A 13,910-nucleotide genomic window follows, 5' to 3' on the forward strand; every position below is an offset into this window, starting at 1 on the left:
GAAAATTATGAAAACTCCATTGATAAGGCATCAATGCTAGAGAAAGAGTAATTTTCTAACTTTTCCCAGTTCCATCAACCTGAAATATTTACTCATTTTTCCACCTGATTTCCAGTGTTTACAGAATTTTTAAGTTTTATTTCAACTTTACAGTATTTTACTTGTAAAGCTCTATCAAATATTAAATCAATAATAATTTTGAGGATTTTTTTTCTTGGTGTAGTTGATCATTGTGTGTTCTATACAAGTGGGCAGAATGTACGACTATCATATTTAGTTCAGATAAGTATATTCAGCTCATAGTGAATAACTGCTGAATTATTCAGTTTATTAAAACATGGGTCTTGCTAGCTTTTGATATCATGGAAGAAGGGTAATTTCTGCTAAACTTCCTCCTCAATTCTATAGAATAAGGAAAGGAAGTAGCGAAGGAAATTAGTCGTCCATTTCTGTGCGGATTTTTTGAAAGTAAATGATGAAGGACAGCCTAAAGTCCCACAGAAATATTTCTGGCTGCTTCATATTCTTTCAAAGAGCATTTTTGTCAAACATTTACCGTATTAAGAATCATACTCTGTTTATTCATTAATCGGCACCCTACGCACTTCCTTTCTAACTTCTGTGGAGGTTGTGGTTTGTGACAGGAAGAGAAAAGACCAGTTTTTTTTTACTGCTGAATGTTATAATATGAGATCAAGTAAAAAATAAACTGAGACATCATCAAAAATGGCTTTCAGAAAACTTCCAAATCGTAACGATGTACTTCAGTGGTCCTCGGCTCATCTGGCTGATTACTTCAGAATGGTAGGCAAAACTAAACAGAAGGTTTTTCTTTTCTCTCTCTCGCTCTCTCTCTCTCTCTCTCTGCGTGTCTCTTGCTTCACTAATCTCCATGCAACAATCTGCTTTCAGTTATACAGGCCAGGTACTAAGCTAACAAATAAAGTTAAAAAGAAAGTAGTTAAATGATCTGCCATAAGTTTCTTAATACCTTATCTTTAATATATTTTGCTCTTGCTATAATATTTTAACATTCTCATCTCCACCTTTTTTGTTTGTGTCTTCTTTATTTTATTGCAGTATGTCTATGCTTGTACTCAGACTGGCATAAACGATTGCTCATGAGAAGATGGTGGTACTGTGTGCTGTAGTCCTTGTACACTACTGGGCTGTAATTTAGAGAGCCCTGGATTTTCACCGAGCAGTTATAAAATATTGTTAATATGCTTCAGAGAAAAACAACTTTTGAATATTATTTTCCTGAAAGTTATTTTTGTTTAACACTTTTATATGCAAAATGTTCCTTGCATTTGTTAGTCTGAATTTGACTGTTGTAATTTGTCTTGCTCAGCACAAATTCCACTTCGCATAAAATTGAACCAAGAAAACTCTGCTGCCAATATCCTATATCAGGACAAGTCCCATTCATCCAGTGTCCCTACAGTCACTGACCTAATTTAGTTCAGCACTACTCAACAATAAAATTATCACCCTTGGTTTCAAATCTCTGTAAGGGCTTCTTCTATCTTGTGTAATGGTTTTGATCCTCGTTCTGGCCTCACACACATCACCAATTCCTGTGACACTGACCGATGATTGTGCTTTCAGCTGCCATTCTGAAATGCTCTGCCTTATGTTTCTGCCCCTCTTTCTTCCTTTAAGTCCACAGTACCTACTGATATATTTCAGAAACTGTTTTAGGCCTAACCAAGACAATTTTGTGAGCTGAATGTTGTCAAAAGACTGCCAAAGGATACAGAGGGATCAGATACAGATATGGGTGCAGAAAAAGCAGATGGAGTTTAATCTGGTGAAGTGTGAAGGGTTGCACTTTAGGAGATCAAATGGAAAAGGAAAATACAAAGTTAATAGCAGAAACCTTAACAGCATTAATGTTCTGAGATACACTGGGGTCCAAGTCCTGAGCTTCCTGAAATTTGTTGCACAGGTTGATAGGGTGATAAGAAGGCTAATAGAATGTTTGCCTTCAATTGCGGGGCCTTCAATTCAGGAGTCAGGAAGTTATTTTGCAGCTTTCGAAAACTCTGGTCATACTGTGTCTAAAGTAGGGTTAAGTAGCGTAGAGTAGGCATTCAATACTGGTCATCCTATTATAGGAAGAATGAAGGTTTTAGTGAGGATGCAGAAGTTTTCAAGGATGATGTACTACAAGGAGAAGTTGGACAAACTAGGGTGTTCTTTTTTCCCAGAGCATCAGAGACTGAATTTTATTACATTATGAGAGTTAGAATTGAATAGCTAACTTTTTCTAGGTCAATTATCTAACACTGGAGGCCATGCATTTAAAGTGAAGGGGATAAGACTCCACAGACTTGGGCAAGTTAAGTATCTGATGTTTCTTCTTCCTCTTTATCTTTTCGTTCCTTATCTTTTAGGACACAGTGCAGTGAGAATGGCTCCAGGGGCAGTGTTTTGTACTTTTTGTGAGATGTTGGAAGTCTGGGAGACCTCCAGCCTCCTGGATAACCACATCTGCAGCAGGTGCAGCTACAGCTCGATGACCTTCGATCTGTACGGGAGACCGAGGAAGTGATAGACAGGATCTATAGGAGGGAGTCACCTCCAGGTTACAGAAAGCAGGTAACAGTGTGACTGTCTGGAGAAGGAAGGGAAATGGGCACCCAGTGCAGAGTACCCATGTGGCCATTGCCCTCAAGAATAAGTATACCGCTTTGGATATTGTTGAGGGGAATGACTGGCCTGAGGGAACCACAGTGACTGGGTCTCTGGAATTGATTCTAGCACTGTGGCTCAAAATAGAAGAGCAGTGAAGAGGACTGCAATAGTGATAGGAGTTTCCATAGTTAGTTGAATAGAGACAATACTTTGTGGACATAATAGAGACACACAGATTGCATGTTGCCTCTCAGGTGCCAGGGTCAGGGATTGGGTCTGGGGGATTCTAAAGGGGGAGGATGAGCAGCCAGAAGTCTTAGTACAGATTGGTACCAATGACATAGGAGAGGAAGTCATGAAGAGAGATTTTAGGGAACTAGGTAGAAAGCTGAAAAGCAGACCTCTGGGTAGAAACCTCTGAACTGCTGTTGTGCTACAGTCCGTGAAAGTAAGAATAGGATGATTTGGCAGGTGAATGCATGGCTGACGAACTGGTGCAAGGGGCAGAGGCTGAGATTTTTGGGTCATTAGGATCCCTTCTGGGGAAGGTACAACCTATTAAATAGGTATGGGTTACACCTGAACCCGAGGGGGGGGGGGGGGTCCAGTATCCTTGTGGGCAGGTTTGCTGGGGTTGTTCAGGAGGGCTAAGAAAATGCGAGGGTAAAAAGATGTTTACAGGATTTATATATCAACCTACAAGCAGTAGGAAAGATATGGTTTGCAAATTACAAAAAGGCATGGGGGATTTCAATATGCAGGTAGCTTGGGAAAATCAAGTTGGTGCTGAGGGGGAATATGTAGAATGCCTGCAAGATGGCATTTTAAAGCAATTTGTGGTTGAGCCCACTAGGGGAACTGTTATTATGCAATTAACTGGAATTAATTAGCGAGCTTAAGGTAAAGGAACCCTATGGGCCAGTAATCATAATATTATAGAATTCATCCTGAAAGATGAGAAGAAGAAGCTAAAGTCACATGCATTGGTATTCAAGTGGAGTAAAGGGAGTTGCAAATGCTTGAGGGAGCAGTTGGCCAAAACTGATTGAAATGGAACACTAACAGGGACAGCAAAACAGCAATGGCTGGAATATCTGAGAGCAATTTAGAAGGGGCAGGGTAGATACATCCTGAAGAAGAAGTATTTGAAAGGCAAGATGACACAACTGTGGCTGATAAGAGAAGTCAAACTCAAAATAAAAGCCTAAGAGAGGGTACAGAATAGAGAAAAAATACTGGTAAGTTAGGGGATTGGGAAACTTTTAAAAATTAACAGAAGGTAACTAAAAAAGTCAAAAAGAAACTAAAGATGGAATTTGAAGGTAAGCTAGCCAATAATATTGAAGAGGATACCAGAAGTTTCTTCAAGATGTAAAAGAGAAGTGGGAGTAGATATCAGACTGCTGGAAATTGATGCTGGAGACGTAGCAATGGGAGACAAAGAAATGATGGACAAGCCAAATAAGTACTTTGCATCAGTCTTCACTGTGGAAGACACAAGCATTATAGCTGAAGTTCAAGAGTATCGGGGGTATAGTGTGCGATGTTGCCATTACTAGGGAGAAGGTGCTTGGGAAGCTGAAAGGTCTGAAGGTAGGTAAGTAACGAGGAATAGATTGTCTACTCTCCAGTGTTCTGAAGGAGGTGGCTGAAGATTTTGTGGATGATGGAATTGATTAGTAATGATCTTTCAAGAATCAATTGATTCTGGCTTGCTTCCAAAGGATTGGGAAATTGAAAATGTCACTCCACTCATCAAGAAGGCTGAAGGACAGAAGAAAGAAAGTCGTAGGCCAGTTAGTCTGACCTCAATGGTTTGTAAGACGTTAAATGTTAAAGGTGTGGTTTGGGGTACTTGGAGGTACATGATATAATAGGCCATAGTTAGCATAGCTTCCTTAAGGGAAAATCTTGCATGACAAATCTGTTGGAAATCTTTGAAGGCATGGTAACGTAGTGAATAGGGCAATGCCTAACCGTACTTGGCTTAATTCCAGCCACTGCCTGCAAGGAGTTTGTACGTTCTCCCTGTGACTGTGTGTTTTTCCTCCAGGTGCTCCAGTTCCCTCCCACAGTCCAAAGATCTACCAGTTAGTAGGTTCACTGGTCATTGTAAATAGTTTGGTGAATACCCTAGTGTTAAATAGACAATAAATAAATAACAAGCAGGATAGACAGGAGAATCAGTTGACGTTGTGTACTCGGATTTTCAGGAGGCCAAGGTACCACACTCGAGGCTGCTTAACAAGTTAAAAGCCCGTGGTATTACAGGAAAGATTCTAGCATGGATAAAACAGCAGCTGATTGTCAGGAGGCAAAGAGTAGGAATAAAGAGCACCTTTTCTGATTGGTTGCCAGCGCCTAGTGGTGTTCCACAGGGGTCTGTGTTGGAACCAATTCTTTTTACGTATATGTCAATGATTTGGATGATGGAATTGATGGCCTTGTGGCTAAGTTTGCAGACAATATGAAGATAGGGGGAAGGGCAGGTCATTTTAAGGAAGTAGAGAGGCTACAGAATAACTTAGACAGATTAAGAGAATGGATAAAGAAGCGACAGATAGAATACAGTGTCAGAAAATGTATGGTCATGCACCTTGTTAGAAGAAATAAAAGGATAGACAGTTTTCTAAATGAAGAAATCATTGCCACAGGCAGTTATGCAGGCCAAGTCTTGTGTATATTTAAGGCATTTGATTCTTGATTGGTCAAGGCAAGAGGGAAAAGGATCAGTCATGATGAAAAGGTGGAACAGACTCAATGACCCAAATGGCCTAACTCTGCTCCTGTATCTTATGCTGCTCTATCTTATCTTAAGTTTAAAGAAGATCTAGGGCACGTTGTTTTTACACTGGGTGGTGAGTGCATGGCATCTCTGCCCAGGGTAGCAGTGGTGCAAATTAAAATATAAGTGTTTAAGAGGCTTGTAGATAAGCACATGAATGTGCAGAGACTGGAAAGATATGGACCTTATGTAGGCAGAAGAAATTAATTTAGTGAGGCATATATTTAACAGTTTATTTATTTTAGCACAACATTGTAGGCTGAAGGACTTCTTACTGCGCTGAACTGTTCTGTTATGTGTTCACCAGCAAGGTGTTTATGTATTAGTTGTCTGTCAAATCTTCGGGGGATCAGCTCCTTTTTTTGGGAGAACTGAATGTGTTTATACTGCCACACTTTCAAATGTCTCTCATGCACCTAGATTGCCATTGACTCATGTATGTTTTTTGCACATGGGGCCTCATGGGGCTCTAGAGAGTTTCTGTTCAGTTGTATCACAACCTTATTGTGAATGTTTACATTGACATCTTTGGTTTATCTTCAGCTTGGTTCAATGTGAGAATATTGCATCCTTTATTGAAGAAGCATGATAGTATATACAGTACCTTCAAATGTACCCTATGTTTGGAGAGAGTGTGCAGCTCAGTATCAAACGATACCCTGAAGTATCCCTGCATTCCTTTGGTATTTCTGGCTTTAGAAACCTTGTTATATTTGTTCCTGGACCATGCTTTTAAAATCCAATGTAATGTATGAAGACTACAGACCATGTTGGTAAATGTGATTAGTATAGATAGATACTGATTGTCAGCATGGACTGGTATGCCTATCAGTGCCTTATGATTCTATACCTTTGCATTAGGCCATGCCACACACAAAATTTCACATCAAAATCTGGAACAAAAAAGGGAAGCCTGTGGAGGGAATAGAGAACTGTAAACAGGAGAATCCTTCAGTAATATAAAAAATGTAAGAGACCCTTAGAAAATAAACTGGAAGGACATCAGCCAGTCCGGATGTTTATGAGGTCTCCTCTTACCCTAAATTCAGAACAGAGTCCCATTCTACTCAATTTCTCCTCATCATGGTCTTGTAAGGATACACCAATGCCCTTGAAAAGAAAGATCCTCTAAAAGTGGTGGATACAACCCAGTCTATCAAGGGTAAAGGCCCCGACACCGCTGAGCACCTCTCCAATGAGTGCTGATGCAGGAAGGCAGCATCCACCATCAAGGACACCAACCATCCAGTCCATGCTCTCTTTGCCCAGAGACATAGCAGCAGAATTAGGCCATTCGGCATTCCATCTTTTCTGATTCATTATTCTTCTCAACCCCATTCTCCTGCATTTTTTCCCGTAACCTTTGACGCTCTAATTAATCCAGAACCTTTCAATTTCTGCCTTAACTATACCCAGTGTCTTGCCTTGCACAGCTATCTGTGGCAATCAATTCTGCAGATTTCCCACCCTCTGGCTAAAGAAATTTTTCCTTAGCTCTGCTTTAGGTAGATGTCCCTCTATTCTAAGGCTGTGCCCTCTGGTTCTAGAATCCACCACTGTAGAAAATATCCTCTCTCACTTTCAGGCCTTTCAATATTCAATAGGTTTCAAGGATTCCCCCCCCCCCCCCACCCTATTCTTCTAAGCTACAAGTACAGGCTCACAGCCATCAGTTGTTCTTTATATTGTAATGGCACTGGGTTTGCTGACCATGAAGTTCTAAACTCATGCGAAGACGTTAAGCCCTATCAGATATAAATAGCCACAAGTACTCTCTCTAAAGGGAGATGATACTGTAACCACCCAATTCTCAAAGAACAGTTCACTTCCCTGTTTATTCCCCATGAGTTTAGATGCCAATACCCACGATTCGAGCAGTGAGTCCTCTCTCCCTACCAAGGGGAAGATACTTCCAGCTAACAAAGTAGTTTAAAACACAGTTCATTTATTTTCAGCAATACACATTTAAATCCAACAAAATTCTTAAAATACATTCTAAACCCACAGAAGATCTCTATCTTAAATATTTCTCCATTCTCACGCAGGAGCTCGATCTTAAACATTTCCCCATTCTCAGAGGATTTCTTTCTTTAGTTGAATAATTGAACCATTATCTTGAATCTTAAAACATTATAAATGATTTCTAAAACACAAGTCATTTCCAAAATCTAAAAAAATTAAGCATTTCTGAAGCACAAAGGATAAAGCATAAAGCAAAAATAACAAAGGATTTCCAAAACATCAGTGTAATTTGTATAAACTATGAAGACATACCACTTCCGGAAGACTGAAAAATTGCAAACGTCACTCCACTCTTCAAGAAGGGAGTGAGGCAGAAGAAAGGAAACTGTAGGCCAGTTAGTCTGACCTCAGTGATTGGGAAGATGTTGGAGTTGATTGTTAAGGATGTGGTTTTGGGGTACTTGGAGGCACTTGATAAAATAGGCCATAAACAGCATAGTTTCCTCAAGGGAAAATCTTGTCTGACAGACCTGTTGCAATTTTTTGAAGAAGTAATAAACATGACAGACAAAGGAGAATTGTTTGATGTTGTTTATTTGGATTTTCTGAAGGCCTTTGAAAAGATGCCACACATGAGGCTGCTTAAAAAATTACAAGCCCATGTTATCACAGGAAAACTTCTAGTATGGATGAAACAGTAGCTGATTGGCAGAGGCAATGAGTGGGTATAAAGGGAAGCTTTTCTGGTTTTCTGCTGGTGACTAGCGGTGTTCCACAGAGGCCTGAGCTGGGACAGCTTTTTATGTTCTATGTCAATGACTTGGATGATGGAATTGATGGCTTTGCTGCAAAGTTTGCAAACAATATGAAGATAGGTGGAGGGGCAGGTAGTTTTAGAACAGAGAATAGTAACAGCACAGTGCAGGCCCTTCGGCCCACAATGTTGTGCTGACCCTTAAACCCTGCCTCCCATATAACCCCCCCACCTTAAATTCCTCTATATACCTTAAATTTTACCTTAAAGTCTCTTAAATTTCACTGGTGTATCTGCCTCCACCACTGACTCAGGCAGTGCATTGCACACACCAACCACTCTCTGAGTGAAAAACCTTCCTCTAATATCCCACTTGAACTTCCAACCTCTTACCTTAAAGCCATGTCCCCTTGTACTGAGCAGTGGTGCCCTGGGAAGAAGCACTGGCTGTCCACTCTATCTATTCCTCTTTATATCTTGTACACCTCTATCATGTCTCCTGACATCCTCCTTTTCTCCAGAGAGTAAAGCCCTAGCTCCCTTAATCTCTGATCATAATGCATACTCTCTAAACCAGGCAACATCCTGGTAAATCTCCTCTGTACTCTTTCCAGTACTTCCACATCCTTCCTATAGTGAAGCGACCAGAACTGGACACATTACTCCAAGTTGAGCCTTAGGTGTTGAAGGCAAATGCGATGTTAGCATTCATTTCAAGAGGACGCAAATATAAAAACAAGGATGCAATGTGAAGGCTTTATAAAGCACAGTTCAGGACTCATTTGGAGTATTGTGAGCAATTTTGGCTCCCCTATCTTGTGCTGAAACTGGAAAGGGTTCAAAGGAAGTTCACGTAAATGATTCCAGGATTGAGCAGCTTGTCACATGAAGAACATTTGATGGCTCTGGGCCTGTATTAGATCATAAGACATAAGAGCAGAATTAGGCCATTTGCTCCATCCGGTCTGCTCCACCATTTATGGCTAATCCAGTTTTCCTCTCAGCCCCATCTCCTGCCATCTACCCATATTTCTTCATGCCCTGGCCAATCAAGAATTTATCAACCGCTGCCTTAAATATACATCAAGAATTGGCCTCCACAGCTGCCTGTGGGAATGAATTCCACAGATTCACCACTCTCTGGCTTAAGAAATTCCTTCTCAACTCGATTCTTTAAGGACACACTCCTATTTTGAGTGTCCTTTGGTCTTAGACTCTCCCACCATAGGAAACATCCTCTCCACATCCACTTTATCAAGGCCTTTCACCATTCATTAGGTTTCAATTAGGTCACCCCTCATTCTTCTAAATTCCAACAAATATAGGCCCAGAGCCATCAAATGCTTTTGATATGACAAGCAATTTAATCCTGTAATCATTTTTGTGAACTTCCTTTGAACTCTCCTCAGCTTTAGCACATCCTTTTTAAGATAAGGGGCCCAAAACAGCTCACAATACTCCAAGTGAGGACTCACCAGTGCTTCATAACGTCTCAATATTACATCCTTGATATATTATTGTCCTCTTGAAATGAATGCTAACATTGCATTTGCATTCACTAGAATTCAGAAGAATGAGGGGTGACCATTGAAACCTATCAAACAATGAAAGGTCTTGAGAGAGTGGATGTGGAAAGGATGTTTCTTATGTGGGAGAGTGTAAGACCAGAGATGTGTAACCTCAGAACAGAGATGAGGAGGAATATCTGTAGCCAGAGATGTTTCTTGATGTTGCTTACCACAATCTATGAGACTGAACTGCTCTTTACATTTATACCCTTCAGCCACTTGACTGGCTTCACAAGCAAGTGATACTTCCTCAGATATCCTTTTAACACTAATGGCTTAAAGGCATCTTTTGGTGATAGAGATCTTAGTTAGCTATCATTAAAGTTCCAAGCACATTTGTTACAGAAGTATGTGTACTGAAGTTCACAAAATGAGACCTCAGCCGATTCAGCAGTCCATTAGTTGCAGACCACAGTGCAGAAATGAGTAAACCTTATGAGCAGACAGCTGAACACTGTCCCATTCTCCTAGGGCCATGACACCTTGACTTTTTCAATCTAGTCTGGTGCTTAAACTGGCTGAACAACTGGTCCTTGCTCTTGGACCCGGCTCTACTGCTTTTATACACTGTTTGGCCTGGACGCCTCCTCCTCGATTTGGCCTGTATCCAACTTTTCCAATCAGTCCTGGTGCTTAAATTGGTCAAACATCAGCTTGTTCCTCACTTTTGAGACTGGGCACCACCACCTCAACTCTGCCGTACCTCAGTTCTGTCTCTTCAAATCACCTCAAGCAGCCAAACATTGATATGCTCTCTGCCCTCGAGCCTGAGCCCTGCCACCTTGATTCAAACCATATATACCAGGCTGCAACTGTCCTGTACCTTGAAGACTTCAGTTCTCACCACAAAGGTGCAGGTGGTACCAAAAGGAAAGACACAGGCTATTGATTACAGAGATCATTTTACAGAAAAAGTGTGATTGTTAAAGTAGTCAGTCATTCTGTTTGCTGACAGCAAGTCATCACTGTGTTCCCCCAACACCATCTTCAACCAAAACTGCTGTAAATAAACTCAAGCAATAGCTTCTTTGAGTAAATAAACCTTACTAACTATAAACATATCTGTTATTGTTATGCGAAATGATATCATGCGCCTGATCTATGAGCTTCCTTGAACTAAGCAACTTAAGAGTCAGCTTGTCTGTTTGAAACAACCCAAATTAAATAAAGCAATTGTCTCAAACTCTGCTCTGAAGCAATAATAAAGTAGGTGCATTGACTCTTCACAGACAGAGGGTCTTCAAAAGATGGACCCTATTTGCAGAGCTGTTCTACAAAAAGTGCTTTGCATTCAAATTTAAGAACTGAAGACTGACTTCCATTTACAACCAGAAGTTGAGCAATCTCTCAGTTGGAAGTTTACTTACAACTGCTTTATTTTACAAAATTCTGTGCTTGGAAAACAAGATTAGAAAAAAAAAGAGGTGAATATCTATCACAATATATTAACCCTTTCATTCTGAGAATAATTTACATAAGCCTCCTACGGACTCTTTCCAAAGTCAGCACATTTTTTCTTTGATAAGGAGCTCAAAACTGCTCACAATACTCAAAGTGCAGTCTAAACAATGGCTTATGAAGCCTCGGCATTACACCCTTCTAATCTTGAAATGAATGGTAACATTCCATTTACCTTCCTTATCACCAACTCAAACTGCAAGTTAACCTTTAGGGAATCCTGCACAAAGACTCCCAAGTTCCTTTGCACCTCTGAGTTTTGAATTTTCTCCTTACTTAGAAAATAGTCTATACATTTATTCCTTCTACCAAAGTACATGACTATGCACTTTGTGACACTATATTCCATTTGTCACTTCTTTACCCATTCTCCCAGTCTGTTCAAGTCCTTCTACAGATACTCTGTTTCCTCAACACTACCTGCCCCTCCACTTATCTTCTGCAAACTTGGCCACAAAGCCATCAATTCCCTCATCCAAATTATTGACTTATAATGTGAAAAGAAGCAGTTCTAAAACCAACCTCTGCAGAACACCACTAGTCACCAGGAGCCAACCAGAAAAGGCCCTCTTTAGTCCCATTCTTTGCCTCCTGCTAGAAAGCCAATCTTATCACCATGCTAGTCTCTTTCCTGCAGTACCATGGGCTCTTAACTTGTTAAACAGTCTCATGGGCGGCACCTCATCAAAGACCTTCTGAAAATCCAAATAAACACCATCCACATACTCCCATTTGTTCTATCCTGCCTATTATTTCCTCTCAGAATTTCAACAGAATTTTTAGGCAAGGTTTCTCATGAAGGAAGCCAAAATGACTTAGGACTATTTTGTCATTTGCCTTCAAATACCTCATCATTAATAATGGACTCCAGCACCTTCCAACGACTGAGGTCAGGCTAACTGGTCTATAATTTCCTTTCTTCTGCCTCCATGCCCTCTTAAACAGTGAGGTGAAATTTGCAATTTTCCACTTTTTTGGAACCATGCCTTCACAATCTCTTCAGCTATCTGTTTCAGAACCCCGGGCATAGTCCAACTGGTCCAGGGTACTTAGTTTCCTTTACACTTTTCACTGTTACTATCAGGAAGTTTAGCTCAGAAGCCCCACCATCAGGCTCAGGAACAGTTCTTACTCATCAATCATCAGGCTGTTGAACCAGAGGGAATAATTTCACTCACCTTCTGTTACTCCAACTCTGAATTCTTCCCATAAAACTTTGACTCACTTTCAAGGACCCTTTAGATTAGATCAGATTCAACATTATTGTCATTGTGCTGGGTAAAGATACAAAGCCAAATGAAATGCAGTTAGCATCTAACCAGAAATGCAAAGAATAGAGTTATTTACAAAATAACTGCAAATAAAAAGTAAGTACTACAGCACACAAATATATAAGTACTGAGACAGTACAATGTGGGTGCAATACTGCTTAGTGCTGTGATGCGAGGTCAGCGGGGTCACAACCTCAGGGAAGAAGCTCTTCCTGTGCCTGCTGGTGTGAGAGTGGAGGCTCCTGTAGCGCCTACCGGATGGGAGGAAAGTAAAAAGTCCACGGTTAGGGTGAGATGCATCCTTGATAATGCTTTTATCTCTTCGTCTCATGTTCACAAAATTTGTGTGTGTGTGTGTGTGTGTGTGTGTGTGTGTGTGTGTGTGTATATGGGAGTAATTAAAGTTCAAAGTAAATTTAGTATCAATTACTCCCATATTTAGAATGTCTAATGAATGTCTGGTGTGATTTCACTAAGGTCACATACAATATAATAAGTCTTCCTAATTCCTAGAAACACATTTTTTCTACGTTATATTTATATTTTATCTGATAGTTCCTCACCTATGCAGGCTGCCCAGATTCCCATTAAAGTATCTTTACATCCTCATGTATAGTCACCGTATCACTGAGTTTAGTATTAATAGAAAACTTGGAAATATATGTGGTGATGCAGTTTTTGGAGTACTATTGAAGCTTGGACATACATCTTGAATGGAAGGGTCTTAGGTCCTACTTAGGTCAAAAGGGGACTGTACAAATTCAAAGCTTGAAGGCGGCAGCACAAATAAAAATATTTTTTAGAAAGCATACTAGAGCACAGAAAAGAAGAGCGGGGTGGGAGAGTGTGATGCTTCAACTTTACAAAACATTGCTCAGACCTCAGACAGAACACTACTTGCAGTTCTGGTTACCATGCGATAGGAGGGATGTGATAGTACTGCAGAGGGTGCAGAGGGAGTTCACTTGAACGTTGCCTGGGATAGAACAGTTCAGTTACAAGGAAAGACCAGAGAGTTTACATCTCTTTTGTCTCTAGTGGAAGAGATTAAGAATGGACAAAATTGATATATATATAAATAGTGAGGTACCCCAGGGAACAATACAAGAAACTTGTCCCATATGAGAGGTAGATAAAACTAGTGGACATAGATTTGGGCAGAGAATGTATGTTCCTGTCAGGATTAAAGGCAAAGTGAATAAGAATAAGGAACCTTGGTTCTCTAGGGATATTGGAACTCTGATAAAGAAGAAGAGAGAGATGTATGACATGTATAGGAAACAGGGAGGAAATAAGGAGCTTGAGGAGTATAAAAAGTGCAAAATAGTACTTAAGAAAGAAATCAGGAGGGCTAAAAGAAGACATGAGGTAGCTTTGGCAGTCAAGGTGAAGGATAATCCAAAGAGCTTCTACAGCTATATTAAGAGCAAAAGGATATTAAAGGATAAAATTGGTCCTCTTAAAGATCAGAGTGG

The 13,910-nt window shown here is 40.3% G+C and overlaps 1 protein-coding gene across 1 annotated transcript in view; it reads left to right on the forward strand.

The window, feature by feature from the left end:
• Positions 1-613: 613 nt before the first annotated feature.
• Positions 614-13,910, forward strand: part of lcp2a (lymphocyte cytosolic protein 2a) — a 188,096-nt gene continuing 174,799 nt past the window's right edge. Inside the window, exon 1 of the mRNA XM_059990762.1 lies at positions 614-804. Coding sequence (XP_059846745.1) covers positions 727-804 — 78 coding nt within the window. The 5' untranslated portion in view covers positions 614-726. The remainder of the gene's footprint in view (positions 805-13,910) is intronic.

This window comes from Hypanus sabinus, chromosome 15 (assembly GCF_030144855.1).
Source record: "Hypanus sabinus isolate sHypSab1 chromosome 15, sHypSab1.hap1, whole genome shotgun sequence".
Classification (NCBI taxonomy): domain Eukaryota; kingdom Metazoa; phylum Chordata; class Chondrichthyes; order Myliobatiformes; family Dasyatidae; genus Hypanus; species Hypanus sabinus.